Here is a 26104-nt window from a genome sequence, read left to right on the forward strand (position 1 = left end):
CAACTATCAGTTCAAAATGTAAAGCAATTCGAGTTCTCCCCAGCTCAGTGCTTGGCCCTTAATCGCACAAGATGTCAGATGTTTACCTGTACAAAAGTGTTACCTCCAGGCTTTCAGCCGCTCTGCAAGAACAAACGTATTGTAAAGCATATTAGAAAAGACACAGAGATACAAGAAACTGATGTGGCTGTTTATCTTCTTCCCTTATAGAGAGGAGTGTTGGCTCACTGAAGAGGTAGTCTCTTGCTAAAATTGACAGAAAATTAAATAAAACTGTTAAATACATCATTGATTAGTTGATTCATTGCTCACAGTCATGTGTCTGTGGTAAATCAGTGATTTGGGCTGAGAACAAATTTGACAACTTTCTTTCATGAAAAAAGAACTGATGTACCACAGTTTATCCTTAAAATGTGACTCATTTGATGTGATTGATGTTCACTCTTGTACAAACAAGACAAATTAATTGTGTTTTGCTGCCTTTTGTCTGTGTGAATGCCACAAAATTAACCACAGATACTCATTTGATTGATGTTAGAATGTCATAATTTCTTCTTTCAACGCTTCGCTTTTTATATTGAATACTGGCCCTCTTTGGCTGCCGTAGCTGAGTATATATTGCTTTTGACCCGGAAGTCCAACCCCTCTTCATCCCGTCTCTGGCTGACTGAGTGAGTCTCACATTCCCACACAAATAAACTCACCAATTTTTATCGTCATCCATCCTCTTTAACATGTATATTATAACCCACGTTGTTGGTATTCCGTAATTATTCAATTCGACCGTAAAACAATTATACTATTATTTATTTTCCAACTCCACTGTGCTCGATGTTATAACCGATTAACTGACAACCATCTTTCTGTGCTCTTCCACAGCTCTCAGTCCGCTAACACGGCAACATGGTAAGGATTTCTTCTCATTTGTAAACTAATGTTCGCGAGATATACACACACATTCCCTGTCTTATGAAAGTGTGTATATCGTGTCGTTGAATTTGCGTTAATGATGCATAAAATGGCGCATATGTTGTGGAGTGACTGGTGTAGGTGAGTTAGCTTTAGCTTATAGCTAACGCGGGCCACCTGGCCTCTTATCACCCGGCACGTTGCAGTGTTTGTTGCGTATATTGGGCGTTGGAATGATGTACCTCAAACTAAATGTCGACACGATGTCAGCCGTAGCTATTCTTGATTGTGAACTTTGGTCAAATATGTTTTTTGCCCTCCGCAAGACGTCCAAACATCCCAGGCTGATGTGCCGGTGATGCATTTTCAGTCATGCAAGAATAACGATGGACCTAGTGCTGAGTTTCGACATTCAGAAACTTCAGTTCCACCGGTTCACTTACATTACTTTGTTCTTCATTCTGTCTGTGAGACGTGTCATGCTATGCCTGAATGACCCTGTTGGTTTGTGTTTTTTTTTTAATCTACAGCCTCGCAAGATGGAAGAAATCAAGGATTTCCTTCTGACAGCCAGGAGGAAGGATGCCAAGTGTAAGTTAAACTTTCTAGCTCTCATTTCCAGTACTGGTATAATAACTAGTTTTCAGCGAATGACACTTGAAATGTGTCTTATTTACAGTATACTAGTAGTGATATATCCTGAACACAACTCAGGATATGACTACAGTAAAATGTGTGAATATCCAGTACACTCATATATATCAATGTTCTGAACACAACTTTTTTTAATTCAGAACTGGGAGAACTCTCTTTATATACAGTTGCTCAGTGTCCAGTTATTGGGTCTCTGAAACATGGCTATGATTGTCATTTGTCCAATTCAAAGAGGTTTCTCAAACATGCAATCAGATATGATACACATGAACATCTCATTTTGATCAGATGCCCTTGCTACTCGGCTTGCTGCATTGGATCACATAATTCAGTGTCAGGTTGTTTAACCGAAACAAGTGTCAAATAACTTGACCGCAGAGCGTTTTATCCCCTTGGGTTTGTCATGATGCTGTCATGATTTTTAATCCAAGTACATTATAAATGTGTTGAATTTGGGCACAGTCTTGCAAAATGTCTCATGATTAATGTCATCTCTCCCTCTAGCCGTAAAGATCAAGAAGAACAAGGACAATGTTAAGTTCAAGGTGCGCTGCAGCAGGTACCTGTACACGCTGGTCATCACAGACAAGGAGAAGGCTGAGAAGCTCAAACAGTCCCTGCCCCCAGGTCAGATCATTATTAATAACATGAACTTGTGAAACTAACATGAGGGATGAGCCTATTTTGAATGAATTGATACTTGATGGGCAGAGTTGGGTAGACCTGCTCTATAACAAAGACAGATGGAACAATTATAGCAAATAACAGAGCAGCACAATTGCGTAACAATAAAACACCCAGTAATCAACAAATTGAAATATGTTTCATCTTAATACGCAATGTCTTGTGTATATCGGCCGTTGGAACGATTGACCTCAAACTAAATGTTGAGGTGATATCAGCAGTAGCTATTCTGTGTAGATGCATATCAGCGAACAGTACTTTTTTTTTTTTTTGATATATAAATCTGTCTGCAAGACGTCCAAACATCCCAGGCTGATGTGCCGGTGATGCATTTTCAGTCTTGCAAGATTAACGATGGACCTAGTGCTGAATTTCGACTTCTTCCAGAAACTTCGGTTCCACCGGTTCACCTACATTACTTTTTCTTTCTTTCTGTTGAAAGTCTTTTGGTCTTTTAGAAGCTTTGTTGTATTCCTGTTGTGGTTGCTGCACCAAAGTATTTTAACGACGCACACTGGATGGTAGTCTGTGATGCTGTGTTCAGCCCCACACTGATTACATAACTTGCCCACCGGCCACACTGTCTGATCTATTTAATAATGGCCTAAGAAGTCATTGTTTCATGTTTTTTGCTTGGACCATGGTGCCCACATTAATCAAATAAAACAAACCTTTCCCATAGAGATTATTGAGATTATGCAGCTCAATATAAGCACTGCAGATATTAAGCCCATACAATTTTTCTTCTATAGTGATCAGTGACACTGATCCCTAATGCAACAGCACAAAAGATTTGATTTTATTGTGGGCATCTAGGTTTTAACAGTTAAATTGTTGGACACGGAGTTCAGAAAATGAACTTATTGTTTTGCGAAAGTCAAACTTCAAACCTATTCCCTTTTTGAAACACTGATAATTTGGTTGTTTATGGAGTTTTATCGTGTTAATAAAACACAGTGGCATCTGTCTTCTGTGGAGTCCTCCAGGCTGTCAGAATAGTAGTCATATTGACTTGCAGTGAGATTGTGTTTTGTGTGCTTTCAGTGGAGTCATTTTTCTTACTGTTTTTGAAAGAAAATGTGTTTTAAGGAGTGATTTTTACAAATGATCTGGCTCTCTGCCAAAATATATGAAAAAAATATCACTGGCAATCAAAAGTTACATTAATTAATTTGGTCTGTTGGGTTTGTTGGATGTTCAATGATAAATGCTTATTTGTTGTAATTATCAGATCTAATCCAGTGTGTCTGTCAAATAGTCACGCTGGGAAAATGTCACTGAATCAATGTGTTTTCTAAAAAGATGTTCTCTCTCTACAGGTCTGGCTGTGAAGGAGCTGAAGTAAATCCGGGATGTACAGATAATTGTAATAAAAAATTGGAAAACAGTAATCCGTCTGTGGTCTTGTGTTGCTATTATGCAAATGTGTTGTCTTTAAGTGTTAACTAGTGTGTGGGCAGCTTGTTAAGAACAATAGCACACTGACATTTTCCACAGCTCCAAGTTGTCATAAATGCACACTGATCAGTCGCAGCATTAAAACCACCTAAATCGCCCTGCTGCTGTCCTTTTGAAGTATGGATGCTACAAGTAATGTGAAGTTGTTGGCATGTTTGTAAGGAGTTCCTCATTACTAATACTATGGCCGTTTCAATGTGGTTACACTTTCCATCCTGTTCAAAGATGCAGTTATGTACTTGAAATAAAATGAAAGCCAGGAGTTAAACATTTGCGTCTTTCATGCCTTCACCCTAAATGCAGTGTCTCCCAATCCTATGTTTTAGATGTTGCTCTGTTACAACACGCCTGATTCAAATGAATGGCAGAAGCCTGATAACGAGCTGACCATTAGTTGTGTTGCAGGGCAAACTGCTGCCTTAATTTACTGCCATGACTGTTAATTTGGGATGTTCTGATAGTTAATTGAACTCTATGTAACCCATGTTGAAGTCACTCTTTCGTCACATCCACTTTGCCCTAATGACTGAAGTAATGGGACTTGCAATACATTTTCAATGGGGATACTGCAAAGTTGTTTCAAGGGTGTACATTTCATATCAATTTAAATTAATGGTACATCAATAATGGTAATATTCACATTTGTCTTCATTTGATTTGTCTCAAGCCTCTTTATATTGTGTGGTACAAATGACACGCCAATAAAACAGGTTTAATCCTCACCTAATCGTGTGCTTTAGCTACAAGGGTTAAAAGTGGTGAAATTTGTAATTGCATCCCTTAACCACTAGGTGGCAACACAGTAGCTAATTTGGCACAAAGGCCGACAAAATGACAGTTAAACAAGATGGAAATGACAAAAGGGTTCAATTAAAGTGTGTCTGTAACGAAGAGTCACCTCATACAAAAAATTAAATAAAATAGGAGCTGTGTCTTCAGTCTCTTTATTAGCGTGGCGTCTTTGCACGCTCCCGTGTCTCCTCATGCCCCAAGCCTTTGACCAGAGCGCGTCCCCGCTCACTGTTGAGTGTGCTGTGCGCTTGGAGCAGATGTCTGTCGGACAGTAGCGGCGGGTCCACGCACGGATCGGGAGACATGGGCTCACCGTGATTATTTCTCCTTTGATAAGAAACCCCGCTTGTGTCGGATTCCACTTTAGATTCAGCGCGTAGTGTCTCCACGGGACTTGGTGTGTGCTTGGTCTCATGCGTCGCTGAGTGTGTGTTTTTTTTGTGTTTTTTTTAACACATCCATGCTTTTATCACAGTCTTTGTATGAGATGAGACTGGATTAGGATCTTCGCTGTTGTAAAGAGAGGCTAATTTAGGCTGCAGCCTAACTTTGCGTGTTCTCGGGGCAGGGATGTCTCGGGTGGACTACATTGCGCCTTGGTGGACTTACTGGCTTCATAATTTCCCTCATATCAACCTGAGGTTTCAGCCCATTGACAACAGCTTCCAGCCCGAGGACGAGAACTACCAGCAGGTCAGTAGAGGAAGATGGGACATGGAGCTCAGCCACTAAACACCCTAGAGGGGGTCATACAGTGTGTGTGTGTGGGGAGCCATGTGGAGAATTTAATCCTGTATTTGACTTTTTGCCATTATATCTTGTGTTATCTGCACTGAGGCCACATCAAAATCAGTTTTATTGTCAAGTTTATTAACATAGAAAGGTTTTTTAAGGTCTCTAAGGCAAAAGTGGCCCATGATGTCTGAATGTACTCCAATTCACTTAAGCCATGCCATATACCAGAATTAATAAAATGGATTTGCTTTGGTGTACAACAAGCAAAGTAACAAGAAAAAAATACGCATCAGCAAATTAAAATTAGGTCAGATTAAATTATTAGCAATTACTCTACAAGAACATGCAGAAAAGAGTCAATACACAAAATTAAGACTGAATACACAGGACTGTGCAAAAGTCATCAGGCAGCATCAGCTTTGTTGTTGTGATCAGGGTTCCATTCCTGGTTTAAGAAAGCCAGGGTCAGGCTATTGTTCAAGTGCAAGGCTTAGTCACACAAAATACGTGACATTTTAACCTGTTTTCCTAAAATATTTCTATTTTAAAGCACAGTTTATTGGGGGGAAAAAAAATCCCCACTTAAGTGGTCTTGAGTTTCCTCCAAGCTCTGGTCCTGAGAGCCTGAGGGTTCTGGCAGTATCTTATCTGTTCTGAACAGAGATCTCAGATGTTGCTCGTGGAATCTGCTGAAGCCATTCTTTCCCTGTTTGGGGGGTTCCAGCCCCCAACTCTCCTATCACCACATAAACAAGAAACTCACATCTTCTCTAGCTGCACTGTCACTGTATTTCTCAAGCTACTATGATCTGTACATCTGTTTGTTAAGAGCAACTTCAAAAAATGCTTTAAACTTGGGTTGTTGATGGTGCTTTAGAACAGGGTTCCTCAACTCGTCTCACCCTGGAACCCACATTTCCCCATAGTCATGAAGTCCCACTTTTTTAGCATTCAAAACAAAAGATGTATATTTTCTTTTTCAAAAATAGAATTTGAAAACACATTGCCTGTGTGTCATCTCTATACCATTGTCCATTGTGGTAGGTAAAATAATCTCTTTGGCTAATGTGTGGGGTTTCTTGGCCTTCAGGATTCATAGAGCTTCGATGTTAGACGCTGGAGAGCGTGTTCTTGTTTGGTGCAAGACGCTATCAGACCCTTTTGTGATGTCCTCAGCTCCTGGAGTCGTCTTTGCCAAAACTCCACCGGCTTGTCTGTACATGCGGGATGTTTTGTTTCTAAATGGCGCCTCAGTTTGGATGGTCTCATGCTCTCGTGTGCAGCGCTTCACTACATACCTGTCCTTTTTTTTATCCTCAATGTATGAAAATCTACATTTTGTATAATGTGGGTCATGCTTTTGCTTCGCCATTTTATCCCCGAACATCGACACAAACATAAAGTGAACTTAATCAATCGCAAGTTGTTTCTATTGCCTGTGTGTGTACAGGACGTGGTTATGGCCACAGTCAGTGGCTCTTATTCTGAAGGCCAGGACAAAAGGAAGTGAGGATATGTCAGATATGTTGACTTAATGGTACGTGTGTGTGCGCGAGGAGTCTAGTCGACTGGTTCATAACAAGGAGCCACAGCGATGACATAAAGGACACGTTCAACATCTCATGCACATTGATTATTATTTATTCGTTTTCAACCAGCTTTCCGTGACCCACCCAGAATGAGTCTGGGACCCACTTTTGGGTCGCGACCCACCAGTTGAGAATCACTTAATGTGGATCATAGGCCTTGCAAATTACCTTTAACCTTTAAAGTGGTCTTGGTGACATTTTCTGTGGAGAGACAGACATGTATAAAGTACCTAAGGGATACTTGAGTAAAAGCATAAGTATCTTACCAGAAAATGACTTTGGTAGAAGTCACTTTTTAGAATGTTACTTTAGTAAAAAAACTTAGAGTATATGACATTCGCTGAACTTCAGTAAAGTCATTTTCTGATACAAAATGTACTTAGAAGTAAAAAGTGAGGACTTAGGATTGAGCGATGGAAGGTCAGTGGTTGGGCAAGTTGTCTTTCACCTGGAAGGCTGTGGGTTCAGTTCCTGGCTCTTCTAGTCTATATGTGTCCTTGAGCAAGACACTTAACCCCATGTTGCAGCGTGTGAATGGGTGAATGGCAAATCTGTAGTTTAAAGCAGTTTATCAAGGCTCGAAAAGCTCTATATAAATACAGACCATAACCAACTCTTCTTATTCTGATTTTATTTGGTAGTAACGAGTAACAAAGATAGTTAGAGGAAATGTAGTGGGGTAAAAGTAAAAGTTGCTAGAATTATAACTAACAAAGTTAAGTACAGATATGTGAATTTTGTACTTAAATACTGTAACAAAGTATTTGTACTTGCATTACAACATTGCATGTATGTGCATGCAGGATGTTTGATGTTTCACCCGTGGGAGTGTAACTTCACAGGCGGTGCCAGGACTGCTCACACAACAGCTTCAGAGTAGGTGGTGATCAACTGTTGGGTGACTAATGACCTTCTTGCGAACACATCGAACACTATGAATGTATAATTATTCTGCCGTCAGTTACAGTGGATGCCCTAAGCACAGCCAAAACCAAAGTTACACAACTATGTGTTACAAAGTAGTCGAAGTAGCGAAGTATACTTTCTGTGATATAAAGTAATATGTAAGTTACTTGGTCAGTGAGGGAGCTTCTATTCTATTCTATTCTATTTATTTTTGCTCATTTTTGGTCACTACCAAGCCCTGAATCAACAATATAGCTGTTAACCTACCAGTGGTTCTCTCTTGTTGTTCATACTTATGAGTTTTTAGTGGAATTAGGTGCAAAGCAGTTGGTTTTCATTAGTTTAAGTATGTTAATTCCTGCACATCATTTGATGAATTTCAATTTTTTTTTGTGTAATCATGTAAAATCACCACCACCAACACCAAGCTCTCTCTGTTTGTCTGTAGCCTTATATTTTGTCACCTCCTCATCTCTGACTCCCCCCCTCCCCCATCACACATCACATACAGAACATCAAGCCTTCCATTTAGTGGAACAATTTTCTGTAATGGACCAAAGCTGATGACACATTTTCAGGCTGATGTGAGTGCTATTTACGCTGTTACATTTCCTTCCTTTTTGGGCTCTCAAGCTTGATTCTGATCACCGCCCCCTGTTTTGACTGTGTCATTGGCAGTAATAATGTGCCAATGACACAGTATGCAACCCTGGAATAAGGAACTGGGATAACCAGTGATTCATTTCCACCAGATGTACTGTACTAAGTTGCACACTTGTTATTTTGTGAATTATGCTTGAGTTGTTAAGGGATGTAACATTAACATGGCTAAAGTATAGCAGCCTTTTGTAGGAGCCATAGTGGCTTTATGTTGCACTCATATTTTTGGCCATTTTTTTGTCTTGTTTCCTGTTAAACTACAACCTTCAAATAACAAATGACACATAAATAAACTGAATAACACCTTTAACACCGAGCGCATCGCCAGTCACACTGCTCAAAAATGTAAGTAAAACTATTACTTTTTTGTTTTTCTTCGTTTTAAACTGTTGATACACTCAATTCACAAGCAGTAAATTGTTCATTTTCTGACACTTTTATGGGTAAAATAAGCAAAAAAAAAAGTCCAGATGGACATTTTGAGGCTTAGGTGTTTTTTCCTGATCATTAACTCACTCATTTAGTCATCGTCTACCACGGGTTGCTGGATCTAATCTCAGCTGATATAGGGAAAAGGTGGGGTACACCCTGGACAGGTCGCCATTGGCAACGTAAAAAAATGAACAACCGTTCACTCTCACAATCACACCTACAGTCGATTTAGAGTGTCAAATTAACCTAATCTAATCTAATCTACATGTTGTTTGACTGTGGGAGGAAGCCGGAGTACCCGGGGAAAACCCATGCACACGTGGGGAGAATGTACATGCCAACTCCACACAGTTAATATTATGTAATGGTTATATTTTAACAATATTTCAGTTAGTTAAACAGTAGTAATAGATATGCGGGGCATCCATGGTTTACTAAATAAATGTTTAGATGGTTGCTGCTGAGAGGACTTTTGCACAGCTGTGCCACGCCTTCAGTGCAGGCCACATGCCTCGTCAGTGGATCTGTAATTGGCTACATGTCCTGGTGAATTCTTCTGTTAGCTTTGGGCCATTGACTGTGATGGAATGTGAGGGGTCAGGATCTTTCTCTGTGCTTTGTGTGTGTGTGTGTGTTGGTGGTAGCAGCAGCAGCAGCAGCAGCTTTCTCACTCTCTGTCAGACTCTGCTGTTGTCTGTAAAGGAATGCCCATCAGCTCAATCATCTGACCACACTTCTAATTTATTCCTTCAGACCATAAATATGCCATTCTTCTGTATCGTCGTGCTTCAAATCAAGGATAATTCTCAGTTCCCGTGGCCATGGACATGATTGCTGAACTGTCTGCAGGACTCAGGCATGATGAAAAAGAGCCTGATGTTGACGATTTCTTTATGGGAACGTGAATGATCACCGAGTCCTCTTCAGAGATCTCTGTGCCATTGTGGAAAAACACTTCACTGCTTCCTGTGTCCGTGTTCTGAGGCCTGCAGGATGACGCAAGAAGCTCAAAACTCAAAATAATAAAAAAAATCCCACGGCTTTGTGTTAATCGTCCTCGTGTTGTGTGATTCTTTGGATGAGTGTACTGAGCCAGACATCATGTGTAGGTCAGCAGGTCCTGGTCCATCTGACTTCCCTTCCCATTTCCTGCTTTGTCACCCAAACATGTTTGTACCGGACACTGCCTTCACCAGATGCGCTGCTTTATCTCACCCGTCCTGCCAGGAGACTCAGAGAACACACAATCAGCCAGAGTTACAGTGTTTTACTGCTGGTAATTACAAGCACTGTTATTCTCCGAGTCTCTGATTAGTGAACATCTCTGCATCTTTTTGATTTAACCGTGGTATGTTTATATTGTGGGCTTCAGTATTTTGGATTGTGAGCCAGCAGACAGTGTTATTGCTCTTATCCGGGCCAATTTCAGTAAAAGAATTGGAAATTAGGATCTTTTTTGTTTATGTGGTAATGAACTGAGATGCTGTTGGGAGAGAATCCTTGGCTCTGAGTTTAATAAATAGTGTTAGTGTTGGTCTGTTAGGAGTGGTACATCATTTTTTATGCTCTCTTGATTGGTGCTGGATGAGTGGATGGATACCACCCAGTGTTTGTATATATTACTCTATATTGTATGTATATATATATATATATATATATATTTATATATATATATATATATATATATATATATATATTTATATATATATATATATATATATATATATATACATATATATATATATATATATATAACCTGAAGACTGGGCAGTCTTTCTGCAGACCCCAGGAAGTCACTACTCGCAGCCAACAAGTTGCCATGTTGTTTTCTTTCATTTTTGCACAAATTAAATTAAAAAGCTCTAATGTATCAATTAAATGGTCCCCAGCTATTATTGTAATGCTCTCTGGTGCCAGCCTGCCAGGAAGGCTATTGTTAAAGCTTGAGTCTGTAATTTTAGCCATCATTTAAGTTTTCTTTCGCTGTCTACTAAGGTGCTCTTTTTCTTTGGCTGGATAGGGTTCCATGGCTCTTCAGTTCCTCCACCGTCACTACCTGGACACTGCTACCACCTTTCTTTCTTTGTTTCTTTGACAGACAAATCAAGTCTTACGAAAGTGCGTCTTATAGGAAAGCAATATAACACCAAATGTTCACTGTTACATTAAATTTAATTACCATAAGCACAAGTTGATCGTTTTTTACAGCCGCACAATTTGTCCTTGAGTGCGCCGCACTCTCTTTTCCCATCTCGCCCGTAGTCACTTGAACGTCCAGCTCAGACAAGTTTCTTTCGAGAGCTTTTATCTTGCTCTTACCGCGGGCCGAGAATGTCACGACATAAATGAACAAGCTACGGTCTTACTGTTCAATTACAGCAGCAAACACGCGCACTCTTAACACACTCACTCTTTCTGCTCGAGTGGCTTTTCTCACAGAGATTCTGTGGGAACAATGTTCCACCCGAGTGCATCAGACAGTCTCCTCCTCCAAGACCTCTCTGTTTGTTTCTGTTGTCTTCATTTCCCCCGTGTTTCTGCTTCTTCCTCTTTGTTCATCAACATTTCCTTCACTGTGTCCTCTTTATTTGCTGTTGTTCGACCTCTTCATGGCCGAGTGAATGGGCACGCTGTTGTGTTGCAACCACTCGTGTGGAAGAGGAATTGTGTGATGTTGTGAGGATAAAATGCATTTTGTCCTTAGATTTGTGCATTCACTCACTGTTATTATGTCCTCATTATACTTATCTATATTTACTAATAGCTATGATTCTATGGTCTGAGTATCTGATTGCATTTTGTGAATCACCTCATCTAAACACGAGGTTTTACATTTAATCTGTGTGCAGTTTTCATAGAGGCACGTGCTCACTAATGAGACCGTGCACACTGGCCCACGTGTGTCTCTCGCGTGCGAGTCGCACATCTCGTATTCGGAGTAGACGTCTTATCTATTTTTCATAAGCCGCGCCAGTCTCCCAGCAAAAATACACGGTGGAAAGTGTCACAAACACAAACAGTCGTTTTCCTGTTAAAAAGTAAAAGCACATACGTGACCCCTAAGTATTCTATTCTAGCACTCAATAAAATGTCGTTTATTATGGCTAAATTCACAACTAAATTCATATACTGGGTTGTTTTTTTTGATTGCAGTGGTAATTTACCACATCCAATTCACTTTTCCTGCAGAAAGTCTGCCATTTCTCATCTCCGTGCTCCTTGTCCTACCTCAGCCTCTCCCTTTTTCTGAATGATTATCTCACCGTTGAAGCAGTGATTCATGTCGACTCAGCCTGTATAACAGTGATAAAGTCTCTTCTTTTTATTTATTTATTTTACTACTCGGCCGTCTACTTAATCCTCGTTTGTGTCATGCGTATGCACAAAAGATGCGTGTCCCCTCCGGCTCTCCAGAAGGTCATTACCCCCAATCTGTCTCCACAGTGCTTAAAGCCAGTGATTAGCATCACCTGATTGGCTAGATGGTATGGCAACTAATAAGGCGGTGTGTGCATACCTCATGGTGAACTAACAATATTTAAACAGGATGTGACAGCAGTGAGCGACGATCCTTGGTGGCCGGGGGTTTGTGGTCCTTGGTGGGTTTCTGCCTTTTTCTTGGTTTCCTCATTTTAGTGAGTGATCTCCAGTGCGATGGAAGGTTTTGCAGGTCGAATAAAATGCCATCAGCCAAGTGTGCCAGCTTACTGTGAACTGGGGCAAGTGGATCCATGCAGATGTCCCTCATTACCCTCCAGCAGGAAGCACATTGAAGTATCTGCTCCTCATGGAAGGTGGGGGTTGGGTTTCCTTTGTTGTGGCGGGGTGTACCGTCCCTCGAGGGAGAGGTTTGGGCTATGGGTTCAGAGAGGGCGTCACCAAAACAGGGAGATAACAAGCTTCATTGCACTCCAAAGATGTCCCAGAAGCATGGCCTGCACAGAGGAACAGATGCTAGAAAGAGATCACGAGGGCGGTACAGAGATGTACTATAGGAACAAGTCAAAAAAGGACATTTCTTTTAGCCAAAAAACCACAGGAAATGAGTGGAGACTTGACCTGAGAAAGCCCAGAGACTAGCAAAAACATGGAGGTGAACAAGGCAGTGCAGCGTCTCACTCATATCCCATGGGTCACTTTACCGTGACTTAATGGCATCCCAGCTGCATGTGAACATGGGCAGGCCCAGCTGAGTGCACTCTGCTGGAAACACCCCAGGCCTGGGGCGTACACCTGTGTGTCAGAGTGTAACAGGCAGCAGCGTGGAGGAGGACGACGGCGGGGGCCGGACTGCTCCATCGATCTTTGACGGTGAAAATCCGATATGTGGAGGCTGATTTCACAAATAATGTCAAATAATCCATATTTGCCCATGAATATGTGTTTCAGCGAGTGAACTCACACAGGACTGTAAGGCATGATACCTCTGCTTCTGCTGCACAAAAAAGGCTCCTGTAGAGGAGGTAATAAGAATATCCGTTTCAGGAAAAGGCCAAGTGAATTACAATAATTAGAAGTGAAAGACTAAACACATCTACTTAGCGAAGAGGCTCCTGCTGCTCACCAGGTCTCGACCTCTAGGGTGGAATTTCCTTCCATTATCCTCTCTCTCTCTCTCTTGTCTGACTCGCATTTAACCTCTATCATGTGAAAGGAATGTCACTGTCCTCTCACACACACGCTCACCGTGCACGCCGTGCCTGGAGACTTCCTCCACCTACGCACAGCTGTCTGCCACCTGCCGTGGAGCAGCCGTGCTTGGAGAAGCCCCTTCACATGGCTTAGCGTGCCTTTAGCGCCACTCGGAACTTGTGGAACGCGACGTAGTCCTGCTTAGCAGATGCACTGTCACCGCTGGGGGTGCTTTACATTTCAATCATGGCCACTATACAGTATGTGTATTAGAAATTGATTTTAATAGACATCGAGCATAAGGCATAAGGCATATGCCACTTAGACGGCTGCGAGTGTACAACTGTCTTGACAGACTCCGCATCACCATATTTCTGTCTGCTTCAATAAAGCCCATTTTTAACAATGCAGTGCTCATCAGCTGGAGTATATTTAGGTCAGATTCTCTGGAGGAAAATGTTGTTTTCCTGCAAGAAATCTCTGTCCAGCGTCCCGCTGATGAAATGAAGTTGAAGTCGCTGAACTGTGAAGCGAGAAATACAGACGAGTCGTGTTCTTGGCTCTCCATCAGTTTGTTTTCTTCCAGGGAGGAAATGGAATATTTGCACTTATGCAGTAGGAATGTACATGTGCCCAGAAAAGCGAATCATTATTGATGCATTCTCTATGGCGAAGAGCCATGAAAAGCAAATTGAATGGTCAAAAGTATTATGTAAGGATGTGTATTTATAACACCAATTCATGCATGGAGTAGCATGGATTGGATGTATTGAGTTTTTTTAAGAAAGTTTTCACTTTTGATATCTGGCAGTTATTTAACCGTTTAGGAATTACGATACTGAGAAGCTGACACGCTGGTGAACCATGGTTTTCTGCTTTCTGGTGTTCATTCATCCGTCTTCTACTGCTCTATCCTCCACATGAGGGTCGCGGGGGGGGGGTGCTGTGCCAATCTCAGCTGACATAAGGCGAAAGGCGGGGGTCACACCCTGACACAAACGGTCTAGGAGTTACGGTAATGGATGGATTTGCAAAAAACCATGACAAAGACTTTAAACATCTGGACACATCTGTACTGATTGAGCTGCTTCTGCATAAATGAAAGCTCTTTTTTTTTCTGTTTTCATGTGACCTCTGTGACCTATGACCTCAGCTCGACCTGTGCTAAAACTTCCTCTGGGTGAACGTTTTTAAATTGCTTCATTTCGCCAAGCACAATCCAATGAATTGGAACACATTAACGACACAAACTGCTTGTGTTTGCTCAATGCCGTGCACGTCGCAACCCACCTCACCGTTCACTGCTTTAAGCTTGATATTAAGGTGATTGTACAATTCTGTCGAGATAATGAAACAACAAATGAAGTCAAAGACTTGAGAAGTACAACCTTCTTAATGGAACATATTAACTGTGTAATTTAAACAAACAGAAAGACATCTATGCTTACTGCTGAATTGCACCTCCCACAGCTCCTTTATTGCGGTGAGAAATAAACACCAATCTTGCTGTGGTCGCTGCACAGATTCATCTCAGTTATTGATTTTGCCCTTTGTAGTCTTGAGAGCGTTCAGAGGTTTATTCGTCACTGCTTTTTCACGTTACCTTATATTTTTTTATTTTTCTTAACTTAAATCGTATCTTTTGTCTTCGCCCGTGTCTCTCTTCTGTTCCCCAGAATGCTTTGCAATAGGCCACTGCAGCATCAATGTCTGTTTCTTCCCGACAGTCCACATCTGTGCTGTCACCCTGCTGTTGTCTTTCATCATACCTCTGATGGGACTTCAGGGAGTGTAAATGACGAGCTCAGTCCCCTCTGGGTCATTTCTGCTCCAGGCTATTACTGCCTCATTACACTCCTCCCTTTGTTTGACAGGTGTTGGGCTATAAGTGCCTGTCTTAGTGTGTGTAGGTCTCCTCTGTTTATTTCCTTCTCATTTTTTTTTCTTTTATTATAAAACCCATTAGTGCGCTACTTCCCAGACTATTATAAGGAAGCCCTATTCAGTCCAATATAGTAGGCCTGATGTGCGAAAACCATCAGTAGATGAAGTATTTCACGTTTAATGGTGTGACGTCGTATCGATTCTTTTAAGCGCTCTGTCGAAACGACTGTCAAGAAATATTCTTGACAGTCGTAGTTTTTTATACTACTTAAAACATTGTTGTTTTTTTCTATGAGAGCTTGTCTTGAAATAGATTATTTTCTAGAAGAATAGAGTGTTTTATATATATTTTTTTCAGCATAACCTATAGGCAATCTGATGAAATTGTATTTTTGTCCCTTTTTTTTGCAAAATTTGGATCGCTTTTATGAACAAAAATAGAAGAGAAAGTGTCTATTTTGTGACCTCTGCGCAAATATCACTACTCCCGTTTTTAAAAAAAACATGTGATGTAGAATTAATCATAACTTTGACTCAACATCACATAAGAACACGGAAAAACACATTTTGTAAAGCCTAATAAACACACACACACACACCCAGGATGTCCATATAAGGAGTTAAGGAGCTATTTTTTTCTTAGGTTTGCTCGCCTTTATGAGAAAAGCTTCATCATCGCTCAGCGTCCCAGCCTCAGGGTGAAGTCATCCACAGTGGGAAAGTGGGTCGTGCACTGAGAGTCTGAGGTCGACACGTGGTTTACGTGGTTCTGTCTTTGTCTTCCTTGTATCGTCAAAAGCTTCCCCGTGCAAACTCACTTTGTCTTTCAGCCATTTGGTGTCTTTTTTTATCTTTCCTGTTTTTTTGTTCTCTCTCATCCCCATCCTGCTTTCTCAATCCATTAATCACTTACAATATTCCCCCATAATTCTGTCAACCTCTCTGACTATTTTGCTTTTTTTGCTCCACCATTGCTCCCTCTCTGGGAATCTCCTTTCCATGCTGCGAGATCGTCCTTCCTTTCTTTCTTGTGTCTTTTGCTTCTGGCCTTCACTCACCCTGCCCTCGTTCTGTGGGGACATTGGGAGGAAACAAACAAAGAGGACAGAGCAATTAGCCTTGTGAGTTGGAATGGGTATGTGAGGTGTTAACATATCCTGCTTTTATGGAGAGAGAGACCTCATTTAGGAAGCATTTAGATAGTCAGGGCTGGCAACTGGGTTTTTATTTAAGAGCAAATGTGTGTACACGCTGGTTGCTAAAAGATAAATGGTGTTTTTAAACTTAATTCCAAGGTTGGAGCACGGAGCAAGTGATGGTGCCGTGTGTCTTTCTGCATGTGCTGCTCCTCTGTGTGTGTGTGTGTGTGTGTGTGTGTGTGTGTGTGTTCTTTGAATGCTGCATAATTTAGTATCCATTATTTTTGCACCTGACAATAGAAGAGGGCAATGGAGACTAAGAGTGAAAGACAGAAATAAAGTGGATACTGTTGTTTTGGCCATAGCTGCTTCAAAAGTAGCGACTCTTTTTTTTTTTTTGCATTTTTTTCAGCACTTTTTGTCGTTTCTTAAATCATACAATGGGATTGGAGGGGGTCTAGAATCCCAAACTCTATTCTAACATAAAACAAAGTTGGATGTGAACTCGGAGGAGTCTAAAAAAACTCTCTGCCACACTGCATCGCCTTGGCCACAGAGGAATCACAAGACAGAGGCACAGCAGTTTAGGCAGGCCGGTCACATGCTGCCTAATTTAAATAGGCTGTGGAAATCCGCCCTTTCACTCGTCCTCTCAGCCTGTCACAAGGGCAACAAACTAACCTGCAATGTTACCATGACGATAAGAGCGGCTGGGTGGCCCAGTGCATGTGCATTCAGCAGTGAGAGTTTTTACCCCCCCTCTTTTTCCCACCCATCCCCTCCCCCCCCCCCACATCTCCATTTTATTTACCGTGTTCACCTCAATTACATCAATTTAACACCAGCATCTCATCACTCAGAACCCCGCCTCGCCGTCTGAGCGAGCCTCTTCATCTCACCTTGGCGCACGCCGCCATTTATCTGTCTCTGAGTGAACACATTTACACTCCCGTCTCTTTCACAGTGTGCGCCGCGTTTCTGTTTATCTCATATTACGACACCAGAGATTATGGAGTCGTTGACGAGGACGTGCGACTCTCAGCCCATTACACTTCCTCTTAACCTCTCTTCTTTTAATTAGCAGACGTGTGGCCCTCCAAATGGAAGGCATGCCTCTGTGAAATGGGACAAGACGGGGAACTCTACCCCCAACAGATGGAGAGATTTGTGGTGCAGATAGTTTAAAATGTAAAACTATAGGCCATATAGTTTTTTTTTTTTTATCTTTAATTAGCACAGGATGAGTATGTCTGATGTTGCAAACAGCTGCTTTTAAGGCTTTTTGAATCTCTTTACCATTGGCGTAATCCTTCCATTTTTTTTTGTATTTAATCCCACTAGTTTGACTTGGAGGACACATGACATCATAGCGCGAGAACAGATGGCTCTTCACCATAAAGATTTAAGACAAACTAAAAAAAAAAGGAAGCAGGGGGGGTTAAAAAAAAAGAAAGGAAGAAAGAAAAAAACAGAGCTTGAATGAACCCATCTGCTCACAGATGGCTGCAGAATTCATTTAAGGCTTTTAGGACAGTCTTGCTGCTATTTTTGTCACATCTCTCGCAGAAGGTGGAACGGGGGCTGGAAGAGGAATGAAAGGGAGAGAGGTAGAGGCAGAGATGTATGGATGTGTCTGCTGTCCAGCTAGAGACCTGGGATGTGTGAATTGTGATATTTTATTGAATATCATTGTCTTATTATGATGCAAACAGTTGCCATTTATTGAAGGAAACATGTTTAATGTGTGACATTGTTCTCTCTTTCTGTTGGACTGGTTGAATGGAAGCTGAACCAAAACACAGACACTGGCCTCATGCCTAAATAACCTGTTTTGTTATTACGACACGACATGATAGTGGGACGACTGCACAGCAGGGCATTGGCATTCACCGACCATCTGATTCATCTGTCCAACACTGACTCTCCTCCTGTGTAGCTGCTCAAAAAACACATTGTTTTGTTTTAAATGACAGACGACTGTCAGACACCATGATGTGAAGTCACCGTCGTAAATCCATACTACAGTATGTCCCTCAGAAGAACTTGTTTGTTCATTCATTAAACACATTGCACATGGAGCATGTGCACACAATGGCTATTTAAAAGCGAGATTTTTCATCATATGGTGTCGTTGACATCGTTATAACTTTGTGGGCGTCTTAATTAGCTTCAAACTAAGGCTGAGATAAATAAATAACACACACAGAGAATTATATTATTTAGACTGCGACAGCAATTATTAAATTGAAATATGAAATGAGAGCGCACACACCCATAGACCGTATTATAGATTAGAGAGAGAGACGTGTCTGTTAATTATGCATTCCAGCCCACAATTATATCGGGTAGATTGCAGCAACAAATACTTTTTTCTTTTTTAAAAAAAGATATGAAAAGCTATGACCATATTATGACACAATAGCCTAGTAAAATGTAAAAGAGACAACCTTCTTCCCTTTATGCAGACAGAAAAGACCACACTGGCACAGTCAGAGCACAACACAGTGGTTTATGTTCATTATAGTCTTTAAACTGAAAACTTTTTGTCTCTCACTGAGCTGTGTCGTGTCATTTCCTCCCCCCTCTTCAGTCTCTCATATTCCTGACCTGCGTGGTGGCCGTAGGGCTCGGCTTCAACCTGCTGTGTCTGGCCATCTACCTGAGCTGTTTATGCTGCTGCCGCAAAGATGAGGAAGAGGAGAGCAAGAAGCCCAACTCCTGCTGCGTCACCTGGTCCGCGGTCGCCGCCGGCCTCATCACATGGTGAGAGAAGTGAGACGCACGGACGAGCTGTGAGAACTGCTGATTATAGTGTTCAAACACACTCACTCTCTCTCTCTCTCTCTCTCTCTCTCTCTCTCTCTCTCGTCTGACGCCTGCCACTCTGTGTTTTCCTTTTCTTGTGTGAGTGGCTGCAGGTTTTCACTGCATATGTCAGACATTTCACTTCCACACGAGATCCATCCGTTCATCTTATACCTGCATTATAGGCCTCTGTGTGTGTGTGTGTGTGTGTCTGTGTCAGTCTTTGTTTTCCCATTCATATTCTGAAGGTGTTTATGGTCACGCTTTATGCTCTGCGCTCCTGTCAGTGAAACTTCACTTTGGGAACACACACAGCTTCTGTATTTAGTTCTGCATATACATGATGCAACAGTGTGCATGATGTTTTATTGAGATCCATCTTTTTTTTTAATTGCTGTAAGACACTGATATGGTTGATGTAACAACCGTCGCACCTTCCACTTTTTCCTATAATTTAAAAAGTAGAATGTAGTAAAATGAATGGAAATAATGACAGTTTTTATATTTGTACATATAGTGGTGTCCTTAAACATCCGTCTGGCAAAAGCAAAGGTATTCTATCCTACACTGGTTTAAACCAGGACGCTCTGATCATCATGGGGGACCGTGATATCTTGAATACACCTGTCTTTGATGATTAGCCTATAAGCTGAGCTCTTTACCAACCCTGGAGTCGGGGTTTGCACCAGCAACTTTGTGCAGCGTTGGACTGCATTTTCATCTGAAATCATCTGCTATCTCCTGTTGTTATCGGTCATTGTCACCTTAATCCATTATTGCTACTTTTTAAAGCATCATTGCCACTTTAATCTGCCATGTGCCTTAATCTAACTTATATATAGACTCATCCTTCATGTCCCAGCTTATGTTTGCATGCGCTTTGTTTGTTTTTTCCCTCCTGTACAAAATGGCAGAATTGACAATGAACCTGTATATGGACAGATAAACACACAACAAAAAAACACAAACATTGTGTTACGATTGGTACGTAAAATATTATAGGGGTCGTTTGCAGCGCATCTGCTGAAAACCAAGCGTATAAAAATTCCCAATATGTGACCACATCACTTTAAAAGTTTTAATAAGAATGTGAAGAGAGTATAACACAGGTATTATGTACAGCTCACATATCATAATGGATTTTCTCATGCATTAAAGTAATATTTCCATAATGTTTGCCTTACCTCTAGAAGCCTATCATTTTTGCTGGAAGGATAATGCAAACTGCTGTTTTAATGGAAAGGCAGATTGAAGGTTACTAATGGAGGGTAAAATTAAAGTTGTCCCTTTTCCTTCAAGCACAGATCTTGTGTTACAAAAAAAAAAAAAAATCCATAATGAATTTTGAAGCTTAGTTATTAAACCTCACGCTCAAAGAAATGTATTTTAATAGAGAAGCAATTTCATTGTGATCTATTCGGGGCTATAGGCTGCCGGGTCTCACATGCTCTGTAGTGAACTGAAAACTGATGCCATGTGAAGTGACATCGTGTTTAGCTCCAGTAAAGGTTAATGATGTCAGTATTATAGCCTTTAGCTCTTACACACATAACCTACAACATCTATTCTAACGTTTCATCTTTCTGATATTCTGCTGTGTCACCCCCGCTCCATGCTGCTGACGTACCGTATTAGTGGACCTCTAACTACAGGGGCAAGGATTACAGAGATTCTTTCCTGTCCTTTCTTTGAGAGCATGGTCCTCCATTTTGACAGCATTATCTTTTCATTTCACACTCAATATTTGCAGTGAATTTCTTCAATACCCTGCCCTCTCTCTCTCTCTCTCACGGTTCAGGTTGCATTTCCATCACAAATATAGTACTGGAGTCAGATTTCCCTGGTAATTTGCGTAGATTAACCCACGTTTTTAGGATTTGTTAAGTCTTTTTAACTGATCTACAGTTCGGCTCTGTTCAGTTTGATCCTTGTGTATGACGTCTCTTCTTGTGACGGCACTCCGACCAGTCAGTGGCCGGCAGTCTGGCGACGTCACGAATACCTACTCAGCTCGCTTGGGACCTCGCCAGAGCAGGTACTAAAAAAAGTACCGGGTACCAGGTGCTATGCTCGTGGAAACACAACTGAACCGTGCCGAGCCGGTGGAAACAGAGCTCAACTCACAGTGCTTTACAAAGGCATAGAAATACATTGAGAACATCACAGGACAAAAGCAAGACATTAAAATGACATTAATCAATAAAGAAAGGTTGGCATTGCTTCTAATTCTAGGATGGGTCAAATGCAGAGGAATACTTTCCCTAAGGGGATTAATAAAAATCATGAGAGATAAAAGTGTGAATTTCCAATACAAAGTGCCTTTGAAAAAACAATAATTAATAAGATGATTATTTAAGAAAAAGCTGCAGTAAACAGTAAACAGGTGTGCTGCTTCACTTTATTTGGTTCTGCTTCTGGGAAACACACAGTAAACCTATTCCTGGTGATATTAGAGCTCTAGATGCTTCATAGGGAACTAATAAGTCTAGGATGGATTTTGGTCCGAGTCCATGCAGTGCTTTGTAGACCAAGAGTGAGATTTTTTGAAATCTGTTCTTTGACTGATGTGGTCCAGTTTCCTTTCTCTTTGTTAAGAACTATGATGACGCCATTACAATAATCTGTTCTGCTGAAAATGAAAGCATGAACGACTCTTTCTGTGTCTTGTTTAGACAGAAAACCCTTGATCCTTCCAAAGTTCTTCAGGTGGTAATAGCCAGACGAGGTGATAGCTTTTAGATGGCTTTAATGGCACTGATGATTAACTGCAGATACCCTTTCTTCTTTGTCATATTCTTGTACAGTATCTCCCCCCCAAAGTCAAATGAATGCACTGTCGCTGCATAAAAATGCAAATGAAACAGAAACAAAATAAACGCCCGTCACAAAAATTGGTTCGACCCGTAGAGTCAGATCATTAGAGATTTTAAAACGCCACACTGAGGCTCTGATCATACCTCGCTCAGCCTGGCCCACACACAGTGAGAAGTTTCCCCTCTGGTCAGGAATGCAAATGGCTTCTCTTCCCTCCAAGTCTTCATTACATGCCACTTAATTATTTATATGCCGTTTTCTTAAATTGTAAAGTGGCTGCGCGCCACACATTAAAAATAGATGCTGCAAAATCAGACACGTAACGTGAAAAATTACAGCGGCGACCGGCTGAGGTTGTACTGTGAGCGATGGGAGTGATGGGATGCGGCTTATTTTGACATGTCTGATTGGCTCAAGATGTTGGCTGCTGACTCAGACTTCAATGAGTTGAGAGTGTGGGGTAGTGGATCGGCTTTTAAACGACTTTTTGGGCGTTTAATTTGCATTTGAAACCACGTAAGAAAGCCAAAGTCTTCCACTTCAAGTCCTCTGCAAATACTTCACCGATCAAATGAACTTCATCAAATTAAATTCATCACTTCCTTCTGGCTGGTTGCAATAGTTTTGTCCCCAAATATAGATTCCTTTTATAATAATTGATAATAACAAGATTGCATCTGGTTGCAAAAACGGGGGAATTGTTGACATCCCACAAACTTCCCGTGCTCCTTGTAGGGATCTGGAGGTTTTTACAGGCCAGATGGGATATATAGTCCCTCTACCAAGTTCTGGTTCCAACCCAGGGGCCTCCTGACTGGGTGTGCCCCGAAAAACCATTCTAATCTGAACCACTTCAAGTGGTTCCTTAAGACAAAAAGGAGCAGCTCTAATCCAAGCTTCCTCCAGATGTCCTAACTCTTTCCCCGGTCTGTACAACTGATCAAAACCACCTCACAATCTCTTTTGTTCCCTGCGGCTTACTTACTTAATTTTGTGGTTCTTTTCTTGCCAAAGCTGTGGGAAATACACTTTTATGTCACGTTATGCCTGAGGTGAAAAGAAGGTCCTTGTAATCTTGGAACAGTGCGTCCAGATTCCCGCTTTAAAGGAATCAAATCAAAGTTTTCTCTTAGCCTATAGACGATTTAGTTGGTTTTGTTTGTGCTGCACTGGACTTGAACTGAACAGGAGAACTGACTTCATTTAAATCTAATCAGTCCAGTTTTCCCTCCACCGTCTCCCTTTTCAGTTTGCCTCCTCTCCCCCTGCACTCAGTCAGGTCCATCTTCCCCTTCTCCCTTATGTTTCTCCTTAAAAAGTCGTGCCCGCTCTACACTGTAATTATGTTTGACGGAGGCTGGAGCTGATACGCTGTGATGTCCATCCTAATTAACACTGGCGAAGCTCGAGCAGCCGTCACTCAAATTTGGACGCAGCCCTGCCTATGGTGTAAGGCACATATGTAATTATACTGTACCATAACAGATCATGTTGCCAGTGGCAACACACAGTAACTCTAGCCTAATGTAGAGCAGATATTATATCAGTAGTTTATAAATCATTTGTTTTGTCCATTTTACAGGAGATCATTGTTCTAAAACATGAAAAAAAAAATGGACAGGATACTTCATCCTTTAGCCGAAACACTTATCCGTTCAGGGTTGCAGGCAATTTATGGACAATTGACTATAAGGCAGATTAACCCTTCAACACCTAAGCCTCAAAAGTTCGACTCGTCCCCTGGTTCAATAAAAATCCTTTTTACTTAAAAACAATACTAATATCTAGTTAACATAAACTGCACGTCATTGGATAAAGCTGGAAAAACCCACACACACACACACACCCCAAAAACCCTTTTTTTTGCTTTGAGGCACCAGCGCTAACCGCTGCACCACCATGCTACCTTATAAAGCCCTCACTGACATTTTGAGGTTATCTATTTTAGGTATCTGACAATTTATAACTTTGTTTTTACTTTCAAGCCATAAAATTGTTGTTTTGGCATTTTTCGAGCCTCTCAAAAGCAAAGATGCATGAATGAAAAATTCAAAGGAGCTATTTGTGTTTCATTTTACAGGCCTGCTGCATATTAAGAGGGTTTTTTGGGGTTGGCCCCAAGCTGAGACCTCGGGAGGGCAATGTTAAAATATAGATTCATGTGTGTGTGAGTCTGTTTGAAGTAGCCACAGGCGTTTTTTTTTTCTTTCCTTTCTGCTGCAGCCAGGAGTCTGCTTTTTTCAAAATTTCCTTCACTGTCCTTTTATCCACTTTGTCGTTTATCAACGTGACAGTTTAGAATCTTGCTCAGTGCACGCGCGCTCAAATCTGCGATATTCTCTCGCTCTCGCTCTCTTTTTGAATTAGACCCGATCAATCACAGGGCAGCACAGAGTCGACCCGGGAGGACAAGTCGAGTGAAGAAGCCAAATTCCCTCTATCTTTGCACATTCTTCTGTGTCGCCCCCATTTTTCCTACATCAGACGTCCTGAAATACTTGAGCGATTAAAAGACGGATGGCGTTTCTTGCTGTACATTTTTAGAACATTCTCATAGTTGTTTTATGTCTCGCTGTGTTTGTCCCATTGTCCCCCTCCCTGCTTTTGTGGCATAGGATTTGTTGTTAATTGTCTGTCTCCCTGTATCCAAAGTGCTTGACTCACTGTCGCTCTGCCTCTCTCCCTCTGTTTGAATCTGTCACTTCCTGTCGTCCTCTCTAACCGATGACTTCATTGGTGCCTGCGCTGTCTCTCCTCTGTCTTTGATGCATCGCCTTCTCCTCCTGATGGATATGTTATGAGCCACAGAGTGGGAATGTTACCTGCAGGGCTTCAGCTAACAAGACTCTTATCAGTTTATTGTACTAAATGGAGGGGTGGTTCCGACCCGCTGCCCTCGGCCTTGACTGACACGTCCAGGTTGTGTCAATCTGTTGAGCACGGATTTGCAGTCTCTCTTTGCTGCTTAATTCTTATCTTGAGCATTAGGGAGCGTTTGAGAGGGACACTCAGGGCTGAGGTGGCGGCTTTAAGTCTCAAGTAGGCTGACTCGTACTTATCTTCACCAGCGATTAAACAGACAATGATGATTCGATTTAAAGTAACCAAACTAGTACAGAGGAAGTGTTTTCGTCAGCTCTCAACCCGTCACCCGCCTTCCCCCCCTTTTTTTTCCTCTTGTCATAATAACGATGGCTGCTTGAGGTCGGCCGACAATAAATTGTGACTATAGGTCATAATAAGCGGCTCACATTGATAGGCTGTGGGCAAATGTTTTTTTTTTTTTTTACGGGACATTCTTGAGCAAGCCGTAATGGCGCTTTATGGTTTATTGGAAGCGAGGACAAAAACCCGTGCTCGTAAAAACCTTTTTTAGAATTAACGAGGTCATGAAATATTGATTCATAATGAATATAATAAAGTCAAATAGCCATATACTGTATTGACTCAGCTCTCGGGAATGAAATGAGTCCTATTTAAGTCTTATGTCTCCCCTGACATTGATCATCAGATAATGTAGTGAGTTCTGAGGAGCCACTGTGAGATGGAGCTATAGCCTGAGTAATCCTATACAACAGCTCTGCAGTAATAGAGCATATACATATATCTATGTATAAAGTGTACTGATTCTGTCACCCATGTATTTTTTTTATTAAGTACTTGATAAAGATGGAATTAATTGCCAAACTGGGCTAATTTCTTTATGTCAATGAAGGTTTTTAAGCTTTATCTGCGGTGTCTTACAATGAGTGACGACTTATTTCCCTGAATATCAGCGTTTATAGAAAGAAAAAGAAAAATAATTTTACAGAAATTCATCTCAAGGTCAGACGGGCTCCCTTTTGTATAAGATAATATATGTATGATATACCTATATATACTGTTTATGCACTAATAAATCCTGGGTGTGCTGCACACTATATTGTCACAGCAGAAGAAATTGCTTAATGGCGGCACAAGCTGACAGCACTCGAATCTCAGAGAGACTACTTGAGAGTTGTTGTTGTTTAT

At 41.3% G+C, this 26104-nt stretch overlaps 2 protein-coding genes across 2 annotated transcripts in view; both read left to right on the forward strand.

Moving 5' to 3' along the window:
- The first annotated feature begins 611 nt into the window (after positions 1–611).
- Positions 612–3638, forward strand: rpl38 (ribosomal protein L38). Its single transcript, XM_058621193.1, has 5 exons — positions 612–671; positions 880–906; positions 1440–1500; positions 2068–2190; positions 3567–3638. The coding sequence occupies exons 2-5, from the start codon at positions 904–906 to the stop codon at positions 3590–3592; spliced, it is 213 nt and encodes a 70-aa protein (XP_058477176.1). The 5' UTR covers positions 612–671; positions 880–903; the 3' UTR covers positions 3593–3638.
- Positions 3639–4658: 1020 nt separating this feature from the next.
- Positions 4659–26104, forward strand: part of ttyh2 (tweety family member 2) — a 49752-nt gene continuing 28306 nt past the window's right edge. The window contains exons 1-2 of the mRNA XM_058621192.1: positions 4659–5190; positions 19065–19237. Coding sequence (XP_058477175.1) covers positions 5068–5190; positions 19065–19237 — 296 coding nt within the window. The 5' untranslated portion in view covers positions 4659–5067. The remainder of the gene's footprint in view (positions 5191–19064; positions 19238–26104) is intronic.

The sequence above is a fragment of the Solea solea genome, chromosome 21, assembly GCF_958295425.1.
Source record: "Solea solea chromosome 21, fSolSol10.1, whole genome shotgun sequence".
Lineage (NCBI taxonomy): Eukaryota > Metazoa > Chordata > Actinopteri > Pleuronectiformes > Soleidae > Solea > Solea solea.